Here is a 24,132-nt window from a genome sequence, read left to right on the forward strand (position 1 = left end):
ATCCTCCACTGAGTTTAAGTGAATCATTTTATTTTCATTACAAGTGCGTTCTTTGACATTGAAAATTCACGTCATTTGAGAAATTTCAGGGCTTCATAGAAGTTTCCTCTGTTTTTATCGTGGATTCTAGAACCCACTATATGTATTAAAAAAGAGAAAATAAGCAAGGCACATGGCAGTGGAAACTGAAACTATCCTGCACCAAAGCCCATAGAGAAAGTCAGTGTTTTTAGCTCACAGGGACACAGGAGATGCTCGTCTCCTGCTGCCTCAAATGTTAAGTGTTTGACACTTGGGGCAATCCAAACAAAGATATTTTAATGCTGAAATTACAAAATAACACATTAAAACTGATTGATAGAAGTGTCAGTGGAAACAATAAGTCGTGTGTCCCTGTGAGGGATTTTCTCAATGAGCTTTGGTCAGGGAGAACAAGTGGTTTACAAAGTCAGAGTAACTCAAGTTTTCATCCAGAAAAGAGTGTGTAATGGTGAAATAAAGTGCTAAACATGTTATTAAGATATTATAGATTTAAGTTGTGTAGTGTATATATTTTTATGTTTGCAGTTTTTCCCACACAAAAAGTGACACAAAATCACACATTACAACAATCTCCCGACCACCAGAAGATTCTCTGTGACTGCTCATAACAAAATCATCTTATTAATGAGTGTGTGTTTTTTGTTTTTTCTTAAAGGCCTCGAGGGAAACTTTCCACAATACACAGAGGAAAAACATTGAGGACAGATGTGTCTTACCTGCTGCTGCTGCTGTTGTGTCTGGTTGCCAGTGGTTACCGTGATGTCAAAGTAGTTATGTTTTTCCCTCTTCTGCCTCACAGTATTTTCCTCCTCTGATTCCTTGCTACCCTCTTTATAACCTCTCTTTCTCTCTCTCTCGCTCTCTCTCTCTCTGTACGAGTGTGTGTGTTTTTCTCAGTGTCATTGGGGGCTACACACTGAGTGTGTGTGTGTGTGTGGGCAGCAGCCAATCAGAACACAGCAGCTTTAGTGACATTTGTGACACACACACACACACATCTGTCATCTGCGACTGTCTTATCCAACCATTCACAGGATTAGTGTTTTTCTTTTTTATGCTGAAACTCAACTTAATAATCTCACTCTCTCACACACACACTATGCTTATTGCATCTTCATGTGCGTCATGTCTTTAGAAGAACCTGCTGTTTGTGATGTCACAATGATTTACATGCTTTCTGTGTGTGTGTGTGTGTTATATAATCATGCACAAACATTTTTGTTAATTTTAGAACAGCAACACATGAATTTAATTTGACATCTTCAGCCTCCAGACATGACGACAAAACACACATATGTCTAACTTACACCCACTAGAGGGCAGCATTTGACCAAATACTGATAAATACTTTAATATGTTAATAAAAGTACAAAAACCTTTGCCAGCACTATTGGAATGTCCCTTTAGTGACAAGGGTCACCATTTTGTCCACCACCACCAGTGTAACAGTGAACCAGAATGACACTAAGGAAGCTAAATGGAACTCAGCCATCATCAGGTGATTATTTACACCTGTGATTTTCCCTTTGTGACCTCTCAAAATGGCTGCCGTGCAAGGGCCTATTTAGCGTTGTACTGTGTATAACATAGTCTTACAAAGAAAAATTAGTAGTCAGCCTGAATTATGAGATGAGGTCAAAATCTTGAGATAAAAAGTCAAAATAATGAGATAAAAAAATTAAAATAATGAGATAAAAAGTCAAAATTATGAGGTAAATGTCAAAATTATGAGATAAAAAAAATCATAATTATTACAAGATTAGTAAACAGACCCTGAACACTACACCGTGTGCATCTACGTTGTAAAATGTAACCTACATCCACCACAGTGTTCACAGTGTAAAGGTTAAAGGTCATGGCAACACTCACTCCAATAGAAGCTGCAGTATGTACGTTTTCTGAGCTTCAGCCTTTGTTCCATTTACAAGATAAGAGACTGTTTGTTTAGATTTAAATATAAATGTCAGGCAAACGCATGATGGGAAAAAATATATGCTCAAAAGTGTTAGTGCTTTTCCCTATTCTTGTATCTGGATCCTTATTATACCACATTTTAATAATATTTCTTCCTTGGAACACAAAGAACACTAAAATAAGACTCATTTCATGAAATTGTTCTAATATATTTTTTTTGCCTTTAAAAAAAAAAAAATCTTGGCAAGCGAAGTTCTGCCCTAGATACAATTTTAGATTTTAAGTCAATGTTTTTCTTTGCTTGTAATAATAAGTACTTTCTTCATTTTTGGCCAGTTTTTCCTTGTTTTTACGACACATCACAATTTAAATATTGTGAATTTAAATAAATCCAAGAATGTTTGGTTTATTGTTTGGTGAGGGCTGATTTTGAAGTGAAAGAAAAAACTGATTCTCTGACAATAATCTGATTACATTTCTTGAACCTCATCAATGTGAGTGAACGACATGGTCGTCATGTCTGTGCTGAGGCTGTAAAAGGCCTCTGCTGCACTGCAGTGAACACATTATATAACAGCCCTGAGTGTGTGTGTGTGTGTGTGTGTGTGTGAACTCTTAGATACAGCGTAACACAAACGCTACAAGAGAAATCTCTCTGTGAGCATCAATTTCCACTGAGATGTTACCATTGACTTGGGTAAATAAACTAGATTATTCACGTATCACGTAAATGATCAATATCGGCAATAACGGAATAATACATGTTGCTTTTTTGTCTAAAATACATTTATTCTCCACTAAACCACTACTTACTTACTACAACTTACTTACTTACTATTTAGGGTTCGAGCAACTTGGTTGCAAGAACCCTATTGAAACTGTGAAGATTATTCTTATTAGGGTTCGAGCAACTTGGTTGCGCAAGAACCCTATTGTAATCGCTAAGATTATTCTTCTTCTTATTAGGGTTCGAGCAACAAGGTTGCAAGAACCCTATTGAAACTGTGAAGATTATTCTTATTATTATTATTATTATTATTATTCCTCTAAATGAATCGCCTTTTTGAGGCCTTTCCCATACACGAAAACTCACCAATTTTTGCGAGTGCATCAAACCTGGTGTAAATTTACGTCTGATAGTACTTCGGGGACACTGCGTACAAAATTGAAAGTGGGCGGGGCTTACGAAAATGAAAAACAGCTTTCATCAGGCCGATTTTTCTCGTGTTTCACGTACATGCACGAAAGTCGGTACACATGTTAAACATGTCAGGACGGTCCAAAAAGTCCGTGCTAGCGCCGCTGTAAGTCCTACAGGAAGGCCGCCATCTTGGGTTGAACGACCATTTTTGGCCTATTTTGGCCATTTCGCACCATCGGTATTTGAACGAACTTGTCCCAGAGCTTACATGGAATCACGTTCAAACTTGGTGAGGTCACTGTGGACAAGTTGAGGATCTAAAGTTCCTGAAAACTTTTTAATAAGTATCATGGCGTACGAGAAAGGGGGCGTCAAAGTTGGTGAAAATTTAAGATTTTCGCCACACGCAACAAAACTCTTATAACTTTGCGATAGAAGGTCCGATCTTAACCAAACTTGTGGCGATTGATGATGGGCCCTTGCTGAAGAGGCCTATGCAAAAACTGTCAAGTTTGTAAACATCGCCTCCTGGTGGTGGCAGAAAATTAAAAAAAAAAATTACTTTTACAATTTCGGGAATAACTTTTACAGAGATTATCGTATCAAACTCAAAATTGGTAAAAATCACCCAAAACACAAGGTAGATGATGCATGCTCAATATGATGGCGTAGAGTTACATGATGTTGCCATGGTAATGATGCAAAGTCGGATTTTTGCGACAAAAAAACAAACTGCTACAACTTTGCGAATCCTAGTCCAATCTGAACCAAACTTGCTAGGATTGATGATAGTCCAGCCCTGAAGACGTCTATATGAAAATATTCACTTTCAAAAACAGCACCCCCTGGTGACGGAGACAATATGACCTCTGGTATTTGAAGGAATTAATCCTAGAGTTCTTGTGCGATCACCTTTAAACTCGGTGAGGTCACTGTGAACCAGTTGAGGAGCTTAAGTTATCAAAAGTTTTTTAAAATGTCTCATGGTGTACGAGATAGGGGGCGCCAAAGTGGGTGTAAATTCCTATTTTTCACAACAAAAAGCAAAACTCTTATAACTTTGCGATGGAAGATCCAATCCCAACCAAACTTCCTATGATTGATAATGGGTAGTTGCTGAAGGCGACTATATTGCCGAAAACAATACATTTTGAAAACAGCGCCTCCTGGTGGTGGTAGAAAATACTACAAAAAAAAAACTGTTACAACTTTGCCAATCCTGGTCCAATCTGAACCAAACTTGCTAGGATTGTTGATAGTCTGGCCCTGAACAAACCTATGTGAAAATATTTCAAGTCAAAATCAGCGCCCCCTGGTGAAAGTGGACGGGCCAAAAAACTGCTCCACCCCCTAAAACCTGTGGTCCTGAGGAGCACGTTTAATGTACATGCACAAAACTTGGTACACGCGTTCCTTAGGTCACGCCGGTCAAAAAAGTCAGCGTAGCCTATGCTCTAAAACGAACAGGAAAGCCGCCATCTTGGATTGAAAGTAAATGCTTTGCTGATTTTGGCCATTTTGCACCAATGATATTTGAACAGATTTGTCCTAGAACTTTCATGGGATCACCTTCAAACTTGGTGAGGTCACTTTGGACAAGTTGAGGATCCAAAGGTATCAAAATCTTTTCAATAGGTATTATGGCGTAAGAGTAAGGGGCCGGCAAAGTTGGTGAAAATTTTAATGTTTCGCCACAGGCAACAAAACTCTTATAACTTTGCGATAGAAGGTCACATCCCAACCAAATTACCTAGGGTTGATGATGGACCTTTGCTGAAGAAGTCTGTGGAAAAACTGTACATTTTTAGCACAGCGCCTCCTTGTGGTAACAGAAAATCCAAAAAAAAACAATTTCGGTTATAACTTTTACAGAGTTAATCGTATCAAACTCAAAAATTGGGAAAACATTCAAAACACATGGTCGATTATGCGTGCTTTATATGATAACAAATCGTTCAACGGTGTTGCCACAGCAACACTGCAAAGTCAGATATTTGTGACAAAAAACAAACTGCTACAACTTTACGAATCCGAGTCCGATCTGAACCAAACTTGCTCTGATTGATGATAATCTGGCCCTGAAGACGCCTATATGAAAATATTCTCTTTCAAAAACAGCGCCCCCTGGTGACAGCAGACACTATGACACCTGATATTTGAATGAACTTGTCCTAGAGTTTTTGTGCGATCACCTTGAAAATTGGTGAGGTCACTGTGAACAAGTTGCAGAGCATAAGTTACTGAAAGCTTTTTAAAATGTCGCTCGGTGTACGAGATAGGGGGCGCCAAAGTTGGTGTTCATTCATATTTTTCACAACAAAAGGCAAAACTCTTACAACCCGTAAAACTTGTCCTCCTGAGGAGCACGTTGAATGTACATGCACAAAACTTGGTACTCACGCGTTCGTTAGGTCCAGACGGTCAAAAAAGTCAGCGTAGCCGAACCTCTAAAACGAACAGGAAAGCCGCCATTTTGGATTGAAAGTACATTTTTTGCAGATTTTGGCCATTTCGCACCAATGGTATGTGAACGCACTTGTCATAGAGCTTTCATGGGATCACCTTGAAACTTTGTGAGGTCACTGTGAACAAGTTGAGGATCCAAAGGTATCAAAATCTTTTCATTAAGTATCACGGCGAACAAGAAGAAGGTCAGGAAAGTTGGCGAAAATCACGATTCCTCGCAACACACAACAATCTCTTATAACTTTGCCATGGAAGGTCAGATATTAACCAAACTAGTGACGATCGATGATGGGCCCTTGCTAAAGATGTCTATGCAAAAACTGTAAATTTTGAAAACATCGCCTCCTGGTGGTGGCAAACACTAGGAAGTCTGGTATTTCGCAACACACAACAAACTTTTATAACTTTGCGATTGAAGGTCAGATCTTAACCAAACTTGTGATGATTGATGATGGGCTTTTGCTGAAGATGCCTATGCAAAAACTGTAAATTTTGGAAACAGCGCCACCTGGTGGTAACAGAAAGTACAAGTTCACAATTTCCCTTATAACTTTAACAAATTTCATTGTATCAAACTCAAAATTTAGGAAAACATTCAAAACACATAATAGATGATGCGTGCCTAATATGATAACAAATTGTTCAACAGTGTTGCTATGACAACACTGCAAAGTCAGATATTTGCGACAAAAAACAAACTGCTACCACTTTGCGAATACTATTCCAATCTTAACCAAACTTGCTAGGATTGATGATATTCAATCCCTGAAGATGCCTATATGAAAATATTCACTTTCAAAAACAGTGCCCCCTGTTGACGGCAGACAATATGACGTCTGGTATTTCGCTACAACAACAAACTCTTATAACTTTGCGATGGAAGGTCAGATCTTAACCAAACTCGTGACGATCGATGATGGGATATTGCTGAAGATGCTTATGCAAAAACTGTACATTTTGAAAACAGCGCCTTCTGGTGGTAACAGAAAATACAATTTCACAATTTCCCTTATAACTTTAACAAATTTCATTGTATCATACTCAAAATGAATGAAAACATGTAAAACACATGGTAGATGATGCTTGCTGAATATGATAACAAATCGTTCAACGGTTTTGCCTGGCAAAAATGCAAAGGATTCCCTCAACTGAGTGTTTTGTTCATGCAGTAACCATTGTTCGCCACATGATGGAGGCATTTGCCTACAAATCTATCAAATCTAACATTTACAGTTTCTCATGCTGCTCTAATTGGGATTGTTGTATCCACTTGAAACTTGATACATGAGACCTCAGACCCGTCCGGAACATGTCTGTAAAGCAGTAATGCCAAAGTCAAATACACGGGGGGCCAAAATAAAAAAAATGGTACAGGTGGAGGGTTAAATATTTATTAAAACTTGCAATTACTGCACATATTGAACCAATACCAATACAAAAGCCTATATTGCTCTCAATCATTAAATTAATTTAAATTAAATTAAATTAAATTAAATTAAGCAAAATATAAATAAAATCAGTTGCAATATTTTCTTAAGGCTCTTTCAGTAACAAATTGAAAACATTTTTCCTTCTTCTTTTTAACAGGTAAACAGCAAAATGTTATTTTCCTTCAAAGCTCAATGGCAAGATAAATGCAAAAATGAAACAGCATGTTACAAAACAAATCAGTGTGCTGCTCTGATCCTCACCAATGTTTGTCTTTTATAATAAAATTAGAAGTTAATGCAAACTTGAAAAGTGCAAAACAGTTGCAAGTTTCATAGTGCCTTCTTAAGTTATATTCTTTCATAACGACACACTGTCTCCACACACAAGACACACAGGCTTTCCTTTTACTTCGGTGAACATTATTCTGCCTCCCACCTGTCTTGAAAACCCTGTTTTCACCGTCTACTTTTCTATTTGTCTATTTGGGGGAGAGGGAGATGAAAAATGACAGCAATGTTTAGTCCTCCACTGTGACTGTGATGCTGTTCATGAATGATGACACGGGATCGCACTCGCAGTGCATCTTGGGATTTGTAGTATTATGGTGCTGAGGGCACATAATAGTGCAAGCCGGTTTTAATAGTAATTAAAAATCATCCCGCTAGCCAGACATAACTCATTCACGGGCCTTGATTCTGACATATGTGCTGTAAAGGATAACCTCCCTACAGGAAGTAGAACTCCCGAAACAGGAAGTCAAGTCTAACATTTTCCAATCTTCACAAAACTTGATATGTGAGTCAAAGGAACGTCCCTGAACACGTTTACGGACACACCTTTCACCAAACAGGAAGTCGGCCATTTTAAACAGGAAGTGCCATCTAACTTAGCACATGGATGCTGAAAATAGTCTAAGCTGAAAATTACTACTGCCGCAAGCGGTGAATGAACGGAAGATGAGCTAGACGTCTCGCACGGCGAGGTGGGCGCAGGGAGACCCGCGAGCCGTCAAGCTCGAACCCGTTGATTACGTTCTTAGTTATTATTATTCCTCCAAATGAATCGCGTTTTTGAGGCCTTTCCCATGCCCCAAAACTCACCAAATTTTGCAACCCCATCAGACCTGGTGTAAAATTACGTATATCAGTGTTTCAAGGAATGTGCGTCAAAAAATGGAAGAGGGCGGGGCTAAAAACTGACGCAAAAAACTTCTATTAGGTCATCTGCTCTCGGGTTTAACGTACATGAACGAAACTTGGCACACATGTTCATGAGGTGGGGACGGTCAAAAAAGTCGATGACAACTTCCCTGTGAATCCTACAGGAAGGCCGCCATCTTGGATTGCACTCCAAAACAGAGGCGATTTTGGCCATTTCGCACCATCGGTATTTGAACGAACTTGTCCTAGAGCTTACATGGGATCACGTTCAAACTTGGTGAGGTCACTGTGGACAAGTTGGGGATCTAACGATGCTTATGGTTAGTTGAAATGTCGCATGGCGTACGAGAAAAGGGCCGGCAAAGTTGGCGAAAATTTGTAATTTCTCGCTACACGCAACGAAACTCTTATAACTTTGTGATGGAAGGTCCGATCGTAACCAAACTTGTGGCGATCGATGATGGGCCCTTGCTGAAGATGCCTATGCAAAAACTGTTAAGTTTGTAAACATCGCCTCCTGGTGGTGGCAGAAAATCTAAAAAAAAAAGTTACTTTTACAATTTCGGGAATAACTTTTACAGAAATGATTGTATCAAACTCAAAATTGGTTAAAAGATTCTAAACACATGGTAGACTATGCGTGCTCAATATGATGGCGTATCGTTACATGATGTTGCCATGGTAATGATGCAAAGTCGGATTTTTGCGACAAAAAAACAAACTGCTACCACTTTGCGAATCCTTGTCCAATCTGAACCAAACTTGCCATGATTGATGATAGTCCGGCCCTGAAGACACCTATATGAAAATATTCACTTTCAAAAACAGCACCCCCTGGTGACGGAGACAATATGACCTCTGGTATTTGAATGAATTAATCCTAGAGTTCTTGTGCGATCACCTTTAAACTTGGTCAGGTCACTGTGAACCAGTTGAGGAACTTAAGTTATCAAAAGTTTTTTAAAATGTCTCATGGTGTACGAGATAGGGGGCGCCAAAGTGGGTGTAAATTCCTATTTTTCACAACAAAAAGCGAAACTCTTATAACTTTGTGATGGAAGATCCAATCCCAACCAAACTTCCTATGATTGATAATGGGTAGTTGCTGAAGGCGACTATATTGCCGAAAACAATAAATTTTGAAAACAGCGCCTCCTGGTGGTGGTAGAAAATACAAAAAAAAAAAAACTGTCACAACTTTGCCAATCCTGGTCCAATCTGAGCCAAACTTGCTAGGATTGTTGATAGTCTGGCCCTGAACAAACCTATGTGAAAATATTTCATGTCAAAATCAGCGCCCCCTGGTGAAAGTGGACGGGCCAAAAAACTGCTCCAACCCCTAACACTTGTGGTCCTGAGGAGCACGTTTAATGTTCATGCACGAAACTTGGTACACGCCTTCCTTAGGTCGGGCCGGTCAAAAAAGTCAGCGTAGCCTATGCTCTAAAACGAACAGGAAAGCCGCCATCTTGGATTGAAAGTAAATGCTTTGCTGATTTTGGCCATTTCGCACCAATGATATTTGAACAGATTTGTCCTAGAACTTTCATGGGATCACCTTCAAACTTGGTGAGGTCACTTTGGACAAGTTGAGGATCCAAAGGTATCAAAATCTTTTCAATAGGTATTATGGCGTAAGAGTAAGGGGCCGGCAAAGTTGGTGAACATTTTAATGTTTCGCCACAGGCAACAAAACTCTTATAACTTTGCGATAGAAGGTCACATCCCAACCAAATTACCTAGGGTTGATGATGGACCATTGCTGAAGAAGTCTGTGAAAAAAACGTAAATTTTGAGCACAGTGCCTCCTTGTGGTAACAAAATGTACAAAAAAAAACAATTTCGGTTATAACTTTTACAGAGTTAATCGTATCAAACTCAAAAATTGGGAAAACATTTAAAACACATGTTCGATGATGCGTGCTTAATATGATAATAAATCGTTCAACGGTGTTGCCGGAGCAACACTGCAAAGTCAGATATTTGTGACAAAAAACAAACTGCTACAACTTTACGAATCCGAGTCCGATCTGAACCAAACTTGCTTGGATTGATGATAGTCCAGACCTGAAGACGCCTATATGAAAATATTCACTTTCAAAAACAGCGCCCCCGGGTGACAGCAGACACTATGACGCCTGGTATTTGAATGAACTAGTCCTACAGCTTTTGTGCGATCACCTTTAAACTTTGTGAGGTCACTGTGGACAAGTTGAGGATCTAAAGTTATTAAAAGTTTTTCAAAATGTCGCATGGTTTTCGAGATAGGTGGCGCCAAAGTTGGCGTTCATTCATATTTCTCACAACAAAAGGCAAAACTCTTACAACCCGTAAAACTTGTCCTCCTGAGGATCACGTTGAATGTACATGCATGAAACTTGGTACTCACGCGTTCCTTAGGTCCAGACGGTCAAAAAAGTCAGCGTAGCCGAAGCTCTAAAGCGAACAGGAAAGCCGCCATCTTTGATTGAAAGTAAATTTTTGGGAGATTTTGGCCATTTCGCACCAATGGTATGTGAACTAACTTGTCATAGAGCTTTTGTGCGATCACCTTTAAACTTTGTGAGGTCACTGTGGACAAGTTGAGGATCTAAAGTTATTAAAAGTTTCAAAATGTCCCATGGTTTTCGAGATAGGGGGCGCCAAAGTTGGCGTTCATTCATATTTCTCACAACAAAAGGCAAAACTCTTACAACCCGTAAAACTTGTCCTCCTGAGGAGCACGTTTAATGTACATGCACTACACTTGGTACTCACGCGTTCCTTAGGTCGGGACGGTCAAAAAATTCAAAGCAGCCTAAGCTCTGAAACGAACAGGAAAGCCGCCATCTTGGATTGAAAGTACATTTTTAGCAGATTTTGGCCATTTCGCACCAATGGTATGTGAACGCACTTGTCAAAGAGCTTTAATGGGATCACCTTCCTTCAAACTTTGTGAGGTCACTGTGGACAAGTTGAGTATCCAAAGGTATCAAAATCTTTTCATTAAGTATCACGGCGAACAAGAAGAAGGTCAGGAAAGTTGGCGAAAATCACGATTCCTCGCAACACACAACAATCTCTAATAACTTTGCCATGGAAGGTCAGATATTAACCAAACAAGTGACAATCGATGATGGGCCCTTGCTAAAGATGTCTATGCAAAAACTGTAAATTTTGAAAAAATCGCCTCCTGGTGGTGGCAAACGCTATGAAGTCTGGTATTTCGCAACACACAACAAACTCTTATAACTTTGCGATTGAAGGTCAGATCTTAACCAAACTTGTGATGATTGATGATGGGCTTTTGCTGAAGATTCCTATGCAAAAACTGTAAATTTTGGAAACAGCGCCACCTGGTGGTAACAGAAAGTACAAGTTCACAATTTCCCTTATAACTTTAACAAATTTCATTGTATCAAACTCAAAATTTAGGAAAACATTCAAAACACATGGTAGATGATGCGTGCCTAATATGATAACAAATTGTTCAACAGTGTTGCTATGACAACACTGCAAAGTCAGATATTTGCGACAAAAAACAAACTGCTACCACTTTGCTAATACTATTCCAATCTGAACCAAACTTGCTAGGATTGATGATATTCAATCCCTGAAGATGCCTATATGAAAATATTCACTTTCAAAAACAGTGCCCCCTGTTGACGGCAGACAATATGACGTCTGGTATTTCGCTACAACAACAAACTCTTATAACTTTGCGATGGAAGGTCAGATCTTAACCAAACTCGTGACGATCGATGATGGGATATTGCTGAAGATGCTTATGCAAAAACTGTACATTTTGACAACAGCGCCTTCTGGTGGTAACAGAAAATACAATTTCACAATTTCCCTTATAACTTTAACAAATTTCATTGTATCATACTCAAAATGAATGAAAACATGTAAAACACATGGTAGATGACGCTTGCTGAATATGATAACAAATCGTTCAACGGTGTTGACATAAGAACACTGCACAGGATCCACTCTACTGAGTGGTTCGTCAGTGCAGTAACCTTTGTTCGCCACATGATGGAGGCATTTGCCTACAAATCTATCAAATCTAACATTTACAGTTTCTCATGCTGCTCTAATTGGGATTGCTGTATTCACTTGAAACTTGATATGTGAGACCTCAAACCCGCCCCGAACATGTCTGTAAAGCAGTAATGCCAAAGTCAAATACACGGGGGGCCAAAATAAAAAAAACAAGTGGAGGGTTAAATTTTTATTAAAACTTGCAATTACTGCACATATTGAACCAATACCAATACCAATACCATAGCCTATATTGCACTTAATCATAAAATTAAATTAAATTAAATTAAATTAAATTAAATTAAATTAAATTAAATTAAATTAAATTAAATAGGAAAAAGAGGAAGTCTGCCATTTTAAACAGGAAGTGCCCTCTAACTTAACACATGGACGCTGAAAATAGTCCAAGCTGAAAATAACTACTACCGCAAGCAATGAATGAACGGAAGATGAGCTAGAGGACTCGCACGGCGAGGTGGGCGCAGGGAGACCCGCGAGCCGTCAAGCTCGAACCCGTTGATTACCGCTTGTTAGGGTTCGAGCAACTTGGTTGCGCAAGAACCCTATTATAATCGCTAAGATTATTCTTATTAGGGTTCGAGCAACTTGGTTGCGCAAGAACCCTATTATAATCGCTAAGATTATTCTTATTTTTATTATTCCTCCAAATGAATCGCGTTTTTGAGGCCTTTCCCATGCCCCAAAACTCACCAAATTTTGCAACCCCATCAGACCTGGTGTAAAAATACGTATATCAATGTTTCAAGGAATGTGCGTCAAAAAATGGAAGAGGGCGGGGCTAAAAACTGACGCAAAAAACTTCTATTAGGTCATCTGCTGTCTGGTTTAACGCACATGAACGAAACTTGGCACACATGTTCATGAGGTGGGGACGGTCAAAAAAGTCGATGACAACTTCCCTGTGAATCCTACAGGAAGGACGCCATCTTGGATTGCACGCCAAAACAGAGGCGATTTTGGCCATTTTGCACCATCGGTATTTGAACGAACTTGTCCCAGAGCTTACATGGAATCACGTTCAAACTTGGTGAGGTCACTGTGGACAAGTTGAGGATCTAAAGTTCCTGAAAACTTTTTAATAAGTATCATGGCGTACGAGAAAGGGGGCGTCAAAGTTGGTGAAAATTAACGATTTTCGCCACACGCAACAAAACTCTTATAACTTTGCGATAGAAGGTCCGATCTTAACCAAACTTGTGGCGATTGATGATGGGCCCTTGCTGAAGAGGCCTATGCAAAAACTGTCAAGTTTGTAAACATCGCCTCCTGGTGGTGGCAGAAAAATAAAAAAAAAAGTTACTTTTACAATTTCGGGAATAACTTTTACAGAGATTATCGTATCAAACTCAAAATTGGTAAAAATCACCCAAAACACAAGGTAGATGATGCATGCTCAATATGATGGCGTAGAGTTACATGATGTTGCCATGGTAATGATGCAAAGTCGGATTTTTGCGACAATAAAACAAACTGCTACAACTTTGCGAATCCTAGTCCAATCTGAACCAAACTTGCTAGGATTGATGATAGTCCAGCCCTGAAGACGTCTATATGAAAATATTCACTTTCAAAAACAGCACCCCCTGGTGACGGAGACAATATGACCTCTGGTATTTGAAGGAATTAATCCTAGAGTTCTTGTGCGATCACCTTTAAACTCGGTGAGGTCACTGTGAACCAGTTGAGGAGCTTAAGTTATCAAAAGTTTTTTAAAATGTCTCATGGTGTACGAGATAGGGGGCGCCAAAGTGGGTGTAAATTCCTATTTTTCACAACAAAAAGCAAAACTCTTATAACTTTGCGATGGAAGATCCAATCCCAACCAAACTTCCTATGATTGATAATGGGTAGTTGCTGAAGGCGACTATATTGCCGAAAACAATACATTTTGAAAACAGCGCCTCCTGGTGGTGGTAGAAAATACTAAAAAAAAAAACTGTTACAACTTTGCCAATCCTGGTCCAATCTGAACCAAACTTGCTAGGATTGTTGATAGTCTGGCCCTGAACAAACCTATGTGAAAATATTTCAAGTCAAAATCAGCGCCCCCTGGTGAAAGTGGACGGGCCAAAAAACTGCTCCACCCCCTAAAACCTGTGGTCCTGAGGAGCACGTTTAATGTACATGCACAAAACTTGGTACACGCGTTCCTTAGGTCACGCCGGTCAAAAAAGTCAGCGTAGCCTATGCTCTAAAACGAACAGGAAAGCCGCCATCTTGGATTGAAAGTAAATGCTTTGCTGATTTTGGCCATTTTGCACCAATGATATTTGAACAGATTTGTCCTAGAACTTTCATGGGATCACCTTCAAACTTGGTGAGGTCACTTTGGACAAGTTGAGGATCCAAAGGTATCAAAATCTTTTCAATAGGTATTATGGCGTAAGAGTAAGGGGCCGGCAAAGTTGGTGAAAATTTTAATGTTTCGCCACAGGCAACAAAACTCTTATAACTTTGCGATAGAAGGTCACATCCCAACCAAATTACCTAGGGTTGATGATGGACCATTGCTGAAGAAGTCTGTGGAAAAACTGTACATTTTTAGCACAGCGCCTCCTTGTGGTAACAGAAAATCCAAAAAATAAACATTTCGGTAATAACTTTTACAGAGTTAATCGTATCAAACTCAAAAATTGGGAAAACATTCAAAACACATGGTCGATTATGCGTGCTTTATATGATAACAAATCGTTCAACGGTGTTGCCACAGCAACACTGCAAAGTCAGATATTTGTGACAAAAAACAAACTATTACAACTTTACGAATCCGAGTCCGATCTGAACCAAACTTGCTCTGATTGATGATAATCTGGCCCTGAAGACGCCTATATGAAAATATTCTCTTTCAAAAACAGCGCCCCCTGGTGACAGCAGACACTATGACACCTGATATTTGAATGAACTAATCCTAGAGTTTTTATGCGATCACCTTGAAAGTTGGTGAGGTCACTGTGAACAAGTTGCCGAGCATAAGTTCCTGAAAGCTTTTTAAAATGTCGCTCGGTGTACGAGATAGGGGGCGCCAAAGTTGGTGTTCATTCATATTTTTCACAACAAAAGGTGAAACTCTTACAACCCGTAAAACTTGTCCTCCTGAGGAGCACGTTGAATGTACATGCACAAAACTTGGTACTCACGCATTCCTTAGGTCCAGACGGTCAAAAAAGTCAGCGTAGCCGAAGCTCTAAAACGAACAGGAAAGCCGCCATCTTGGATTGAAAGTAAATTTTTTGCAGATTTTGGCCATTTCGCACCAATGGTATGTGAACGCACTTGTCATAGAGCTTTAAAGGGATCACCTTCAAACTGGTTGAGGTCACTGTGGACAAGTTGAGGATCTAAAGTTATTAAAAGTTTTTTAAAATGTTACATGGTTTTTGAGATAGGGGGCGCCAAATTTGGCGTTCATTCATATTTTTCACAACAAAAGGCGAAACTCCTACAACCCGTAAAACTTATCCTCCTGAGGAGCATGTTGAATGTACATGCACTAAACTTGGTACTCACGCGTTCCTTAGGTCCAGACGGTCAAAAAATTCAAAGCAGCTTATGCTCTAAAACGAACGGGAAAGCCGCCATCTTGGATTGAAAGTAAATTTTTTGCTGATTTTGGCCATTTCGCACCAATGGTATGTGAACGCACTTGTCATAGAGCTTTCATGGGATCACCTTCAAACTTGCTGAGTTCACTGTGGACAAGTTGAGGATCTAAAGTTCCTGAAAACTTTTTAATAAGTATCATGGCGTACGAGAAAGGGGGCGTCAAAGTTGGTGAAAATTTAAGATTTTCGCCACATGCAACAAAACTCTTATAACTTTGCGATAGAAGGTCCGATATTAACCAAACAAGTGACAATCGATGATGGGCCCTTGCTAAAGATGTCTATGCAAAAACTGTAAATTTTGAAAACATCGCCTCCTGGTGGTGGCAAACGCTATGAAGTCTGGTATTTCGCAACACACAACAAACTCTTATAACTTTGCGATTGAAGGTCAGATCTTAACCAAACTTGTGATGATAGATGATGGGCTTTTGCTAAAGATGCCTAAGCAAAAACTGTAAATTTTGGAAACAGCGCCACCTGGTGGTAACAGAAAGTACAAGTTCACAATTTCCCTTATAACTTTAACAAATTTCCTTGTATCAAACTCAAAATTTGGGAAAACATTCAAAACACATGGTACATGATGCGTGCCTAATATGATAACAAATTGTTCAACAGTGTTGCAATGACAACACTGCAAAGTCAGATATTTGCGACAAAAAACAAACTGCTACCACTTTGCGAATGCTATTCCAATCTGAACCAAACTTGCTAGGATTGATGATAGTCAATCCCTGAAGATGCCTGTATGAAAATATTCACTTTCAAAAACAGTGCCTTCTGTTGACGGCAGACAATATGACGTCTAGTATTTCGCTACAACAACAAACTCTTATAACTTTGCGATGGAAGGTCAGATCTTAACCAAACTCGTGACGATCGATGATGGGATCTTGCTGAAGATGCTTGTGCAAAAACTGTACATTTTGAAAACAGCGCCTTCTGGTGGTAACATAAAATACAAGTTCACAATTTCCCTTATAACTTTAACAAATTTCATTGTATCATACTCAAAATGAATGAAAACATGTAAAACACATGGTAGATGATGCTTGCTGAATATGATAACAAATCGTTCAACGGCGTTGACATAAGAACACTGCACAGGATCTACTCTACTGAGTGGTTCGTCAGTGCAGTAACCTTTGTTCGCCACATGATGGAGGCATTTGCCTACAAATCTATCAAATCTAACATTTACAGTTTCTCATGCTGCTCTAATTGGGATTGCTGTATTCACTTGAAACTTGATATGTGAGACCTCAAACCCGCCCGGAACATGTCTGTAAAGCAGTAATGCCAAAGTCAAATACACGGGGGGCCAAAATAAAAAAAACAAGTGGAGGGTTAAATTTTTATTAAAACTTGCAATTACTGCACATATTGAACCAATACCAATACCAATACCATAGCCTATATTGCACTTAATCATAAAATTAAATTAAATTAAATTAAATTAAATTAAATTAAATTAAATTAAATTAAATTAAATAGGAAAAAGAGGAAGTCTGCCATTTTAAACAGGAAGTGCCCTCTAACTTAACACATGGACGCTGAAAATAGTCCAAGCTGAAAATAACTACTACCGCAAGCAATGAATGAACGGAAGATGAGCTAGAGGACTCGCACGGCGAGGTGGGCGCAGGGAGACCCGCGAGCCGTCAAGCTCGAACCCGTTGATTACCGCTTGCGGTACTAGTTATTATTATTATTATTATCATTATTTAAGTCATAGCTATTCTCGTGTTCTTCCATATGGAATCCTCTGATACATGAGGAAAATAAACAAATTACCTTAGTTTTTGGATGATAAACACGACCAGGTGAGTTAATTAATGCTACATTTATTTTATTTATTTGCTCTTCTGTCATGTCTGACTTAAACTAACCTCAAGTTGTTCCATCGAGGCTGATTCGAGATTGACTTGCAGCGACGAACGTGGCAGCAAACAGTGCCGGTCCAAGCCTTTATGGGGCCGTAAGCAGACTTCGATTTGGGCCCCCTTACCATCACATCGGAGTCGCCTGTGCTTGACTGTTATCCATACAGATATGACACAAAAAATTGCGTTAATTATAGTTCCTCTTGTTTTATTTAACATTAGAGAGCAGTAAAATCACAAAAGTTTTGGCTTTTAAAACTTTGAAAGCAAATGTGCACTAAATATGCAGTTATTACTACAAAATAAAGCTAAATAACTTTAGATAAACACTGTTTACAAAGTCACAAAGTCAAAGAGGGTCATCTACGACACTAACTTTCTTTCTTTCAAAAAAAGAAAGTCTTTCTTTCAAAAAAAAAATGATGAATGAAATGCGAGTTTAAAGCAGGTGGCCGTTTTCTGTGGGAGGGGATGCAGCGTGGTTTAATGCAAGCATTGTACTTCCAGTGTACAGTTTGGCAACATCTGTAATAAATCTCAGCAGCGTGGATTTATAGTGTACATCCCGGGAAATATTGCAGTGGGAAAGCTCATAATTTAAACTGTTGGACTGTAACCAAACACAATTAATTGACTTGTATTTGCTCCAGTGTCGCTGATTCTGACCATTCCAAGTCATCACAGGTCGTTCAGGGACAGGGAGTGCATTAATAGCACCATTTTCAAATTAAGGTTGAGAATATTCTGTCTATAATGTTCTATGTTTTATTAAAAAGCTGCCTTAAAGTGTGCTTCACCACTAAAGTGTTGTAATTATATGTAAGTTTTGTTAACCTTTGGAACATGCAGTGATCATTGCAGACGGAGGAGCTACATAAAGTCGTTTTAATCCCAATAAAGACGCACGAAAAACTTTGTATGCTCGATAAATCTGTTGTGATGCTGTAAAAAAAAACAACAACTGATGCCTCTTTACAAGGCTCTTGACGTCTTTTGTTTTTCAATAGATGAAATACAGGGAATATTATTTTAGTGCTGTATGCAGAGTGAAAGTAGAATTTAAATCACACTTTTATTTAAAAAAAAAATGCCTTTTAAGATTGTCGTGTTTTATATGCAACACGAGTCTGAGACTTCTCACCTGCGTTTCTGTTATAGTTTCCATAACTGTGTGTGTTTTACCCGCAGCAGGCGGAGGAGGCCGTACAGACGGAGGGCTCCCAGCAGCTCCACCTGCAGGCCAACGACTCATCCGGGAAGCAGCAGCCCAAGAGGTTACACGTCTCCAACATCCCCTTCCGTTTCCGAGATCCTGACCTGCGGCAAATGTTTGGGGTGAGACGACAACACACTTGTATGTGTCAGTGATGAGTTGAGCTTCATTGGAGAACTGAGACGGGGCCGAACATGAACAAGGAGACGTTAACAGTCGGACGTCTTCTGTCAGTCTGCCTGTGAACCCCAGAGTTATGGTTTATATAAGGTTTTGGAGGAAAGGGGGAGAGGGGAGAGACGTCAGGTCAGGATGTCTGGCGCCTTCCTCCGCTGATACCTGGAGTCGACCTTGGGGAGGACTGTGTAGTTGTGTTATCGCTCCTTCTGCAAAGATATAACGAGGAACACTCTGTAGACAGATGATGGGGTGCCAGGGTTACACAGAGGCCTTTGTGATTTGCCAGTTTCAGCTGCTCTATACTGAGGTTTGCGCTTAGGAAAGAATTCTGAGTTTTTGCTGCTCACAATACAACACGAATAAGGAATTCAGGGGAGCGGTAAAAGTTTTATCCAGGAGTTAATGAATTGCATCGCGCGTACACGGAAACATTTATAAATAAACACACAACAACTTAACAAGGCAGTAATTTATTCAACGGTCCCTCAGCCAAAGTTCTCCAGCGACACCCAGGCGCAATAACAGTCCCAGTGAAAACCAGGCTTTTAACTATGAAAGGCGATTATATCGTCTTTAACTGCACATCATTCTGTCTTCGCTTGTAAACACGCGCCTGTCGTCGGGGTGAGGACAACATCTTGTGTCCACTGTGGTGTCAACATGATTAAGATTGCCAGAGTGAGTATAACGTCTGCACTCAGTCATGGTCTGATTTTACTCTGTTAACTTAGCAAAGACCATTAGTGTCATTTTTGAGGGAATAAATGAATGGCTCGGTCGTAGCGCGCGGTTTAATGGTCACGTGTGTCTTTACGACTACTCAGCCAATTCGTGGTCAAGGAGCGTAACTATTAGATTTCATACAATTACATTTTATAAAACCTTCTTAAGTATTAAATTATTTTTTATATACTGAGCCTCGTGTACGCCAGTGGTCGGCGTTTCGATTAACTACCTTTAACGTTTGAAGGGAATATGTCTAAATCATGTAAAATTCAGTTATTGGAAATGAGTTTTAACATTTAATTCACTTTGTCCGTTTATTAGGGGGAAATGATTGGTGATGGTCGGGGTAAATGGGAAGTGAGACGCTTCATCTTCATACTTTGAAAAACCAGATCCTGCTACTGTATGTTTTTTTTTGGTTTATATTTCTAGCAACGTTCACTTTTACTCCACCACATTTCCTCTAACTTGTCTTTGTTACTCGTTACTACCAAATCAAATCAGAAGAAGAAGAGTCTGTATTTACATAGATCTTTTCTAGTCTTGATGATCTGCTTTACCCATTCACACGCTTCAACATGGGGTTAAGTGTCTTAAGTGTCCTTTGATACTTAAGTACAGTAAATGTCATATACTTTAAGAGTTCTACTTAAGTCACATTATAAAACCGTAATGTCTAAGTAAATTTGGTAAAGTTTCCCTTTTAGGTACTTTTTACAAGACAGTGACACTAAGGAAAGAAGGGAGAATTGACTTTTTTGAAGAACGGGGGGGTAATTAGTGGAGAGAGAAGTTTAAACTGATGGTTGTTGTATTACTGTCAGTGTCAGTAATTGAATTGTATGTAGATTGCCATTTAATACACATTAGGCGTTTGTATACATTTAAAAGTGGATTTTACACCTGACTCATAATAGCTGGTCCCGAAGTAATCGACTGGTCACAGTTAAGAGATCAATAAAAAACTAGGGCTGTCGACATGAACGCATTAATCACGATTAACTAAGCGCCAAACTGAACAGGATTCTTTCTTTTGTAATTACATGTAGTGAGAGGAGGGTTGTGGGGTCACATTATGTCTGTGTGACGCTGTGGGACAAAAAATAGTTGATGTGTGTAAAAAGAAAGTTAAATAAACTCAATATCATTCTTTGCATATTCTAATAGGACCTCAATACATCACCTGCATGAAACAGAGAGGACAACTAAACTTAGATTTAGATAAATTGAACCTTTTTGGTCAAGTTCATAAAGTTATTGTCAATTCAGACTTTGTGATGAAAATCACACAATTAAATGAAATTCTGTGAGCAATCATGATTAAGAATAAAAACCCCTTGGTTCACATTCCCAGCTGGATGTGTCTAAATATGCTGTAATGCAGCAACACTGAGGGAAAAGTTACTTTGCAATTGAGAGTTTTCCCTTCACCTTATATTGTACATGCAAACCATCCAACTCATATGCAGTTATACACATATACATATACATCATGCACCCAGTCTCTCAGGGGAATCAGAGTGTAATCACAGGTGATTCTCGATGATGTGGGCTCATAAACAACAGTTCCAAAAGTACTGAGAAGTAATCTTTGTCGTGGTGTCTGCAAATAAAAACACAACAACACTTAGCAAATGAACATCATTTAAAAAATATAACAATTATTGCAACATGCTCTGCTGTGCCGAGTAATAAATAATTCATATTATTCTATAGCACGTACCCTACAGGCCACAGTAACACAGCACTAGTTTACACTCAAAGTCTTCTAACATACACACACACCATTAGGACAGTTTAAGGGTTTTTCCATTTGCAGGAGGAGCCAGGGATCAAACCCCTGACCGGCAGATGACCCGCTCTACCTCCTGTTTCACAGCCGGCCCACGCAGAGATAAAAAAAATAGCAATTATATAATTTACATAACATCTTGTCTTGCATAGTCAGACTTATCTCTACACTGCGAGATAGGACTGCAGCCATTATCATTCTGTTATTGGAGACTTGAGTGGTGCTACACTCGGGATGCAGGGGAGAAAGAAGCCCAATGTGAGGTGCTTTGTGTCTGTGTGAGTGTGGCCAATGGTGGGCTTGTATTAGTGCTGGTCATTATACTTTGCTCATTTTGCAGATCAGTGCATGATGCCACAACCTACAAACAAAATAATGAAAATAACAATGAACCCTTTAACACCTCAGCCTCAAAATGACTTTTTTTTGCTTATTTTAACCATAAAAGGACCAGGAAATGTCTTGAGTAAGTGCTTTTGCCCATTTTTCCAGAATAACTTTCAATTAAAAATTACAACTGGCTTCTCAGTATCTTTCCGTTTGTGTATTTACGGTAATGCAAAGTGCACTTGTCACTTGTGCGTTGTCTGCGATACGCTCGGTGTTAAAAGGTTCACTTGCTCACTTGACGTGCACTTGCTTGTACTTCAGTCGTGTTGTCATTATGGTAGTTGGACACCAGTTGAACATCGCATTTGCACATAATTATAGACCCCAGAAAAAGTTTAGATGGAATCACTGTTCTTTTACAGTTGACATGGGACAGACAAATGTTCTCTTCATGCCTGAAAGAGGAAGGAAAAGAGAAGAGACAGTGACAACCAGTTCCAGAAGTGCTCCAAATACACACATGAATAATGACTCTCTCTCTGTGTGTGTGTGTGCATGTGTCTGCTCAAGTGTTTACTAATGATGCACTACCGGTGAACACGCACAAACGCACAGACACACGAGTGAGTATAGATTTACTAACACAAATTTGGCACTTGCATTTAATATAATAGAGGGCTGGAGATTTACTCCACTCTGACACCACCACCACCCGCGTTCTCCATTCCTCTAATCGAGTGGAACATCTGTTCCTGCAGGCACTCTGTTCCAGGAGGAGGGGAGCGGGCCGGCCCGCCTTCCCTTGACCTAGCGGCTCCTGATTTGGGAGGAAATTGGAGGGGAATTGAAGGGTTAGTGGAGACAAGTATTCAGATTCCACAGGGGTCACAGGGAAAAGACACAGGGTCTGACCGCTTTTTTTGGACTTCAATTATGAGTGTATTTACTTGCATGTTCTATAAAGGAATAATGTCAAGGAATAATATAGAGTGATCATAATTTGGGACTAAAAGTATCAGTAAAAGCAGCTTCCTCCTAATTTGCACTCATGTTAATACTAATACTTCTACAACTACTACTGCAGTCCTATATGGTTAAGGAAATGATATGTTTCTTTGCGTGTTTAACACATAATTGTTCATGTAAGGCACCATTACAGTCACATGAATGACAAAAAGAGGATGGATTTAAACCCATTGTCTCCAACAGGCCCCACCTGTACACCTATTATCCTTTTTTGTATTGACAGTAAACCTGTAAATTAGCTTAACAGTTATAGTATCTGGTGACAGGCCTGGCATTTATTTTCCAGTATCTTCTCTGCTTCAACTTGAGATGATGAGAAATGTTGTCCACCAGCTTTACTAGCAGGTATAATACACAGGTGACAGTTATGCAGCAGTATGCCCGCTCCATGCTCGCCGTGTTCTTCTGTTAATGGTCACTGACGTGGCTTTCTTATTTGTCACTTCAGAGAAGCAGTGCAGCACTTTTTGAGATATTGTGTTTGGTGGCCATCTGCTAGCAAAGGATGAAGCCGGCTGTCAGGTCTCTGACACACACACGACCGCTTGTGTGAAACACTGCTTTCTCTTCTCCTGCCTGTTAATGGTCCAGCTTCAGGGATTAATAGTTGTGGGCAGGCCAGCGCCACTGCAGTTGAGATTCCATCTGGACTCTGCCGTCGCCACAATCAGCTCCAGTGGCATTTTCCTCCGTTGACTCAAAATGGGACTTGAGAGCAACTGGCTCAATTTCCCCCCAGTACGTTTCTGCGAGAGCACCACCACAATGCAAACAAAGGCAATAGCGGGGGCATTATAGCAAATGGAATTCTGTGTCATTTCAGCAAAAGCTGTAATAGAAAAGCAATATGAGAGCATTAAACAAAGCCATATAGAGAAGTTCAATCAAAGGTGATGCAGCCACAAGCTGGAGGTCTGTCTGTGAATTACACAATAATACACAGTAATACTCCCTCACACACCTCTGGAAACCAAGCTCAGGCCACAGAATTAAATCCAGATTGTCGGGGTACAGCGGCAACAGACACACAAGGCAGGAAAAAGTGCGACGTCGGAAAGGAATAAAACTGGGTTCATTACCCAAGCTTATTTGAGTTTAATTCATAATTAGAAAAACACATTTGGAAGGAAATTACCAAGCCAGGGAAGAGGGTTTTAATGGTAGAATGATAATTGGCAT

At 39.6% G+C, this 24,132-nt stretch overlaps 1 protein-coding gene across 1 annotated transcript in view; it reads left to right on the forward strand.

Annotated features, from left to right (window-relative positions):
- Positions 1 to 24,132, forward strand: part of rbfox3a (RNA binding fox-1 homolog 3a) — a 64,221-nt gene that overhangs the window by 2,033 nt on the left and 38,056 nt on the right. Inside the window, exon 2 of the mRNA XM_044014454.1 lies at positions 18,875 to 19,021. Coding sequence (XP_043870389.1) covers positions 18,875 to 19,021 — 147 coding nt within the window. The remainder of the gene's footprint in view (positions 1 to 18,874; positions 19,022 to 24,132) is intronic.

This window comes from Solea senegalensis, linkage group LG18 (genome assembly GCF_019176455.1).
Source record: "Solea senegalensis isolate Sse05_10M linkage group LG18, IFAPA_SoseM_1, whole genome shotgun sequence".
In the NCBI taxonomy this organism is placed as follows: Eukaryota; Metazoa; Chordata; class Actinopteri; order Pleuronectiformes; family Soleidae; genus Solea; species Solea senegalensis.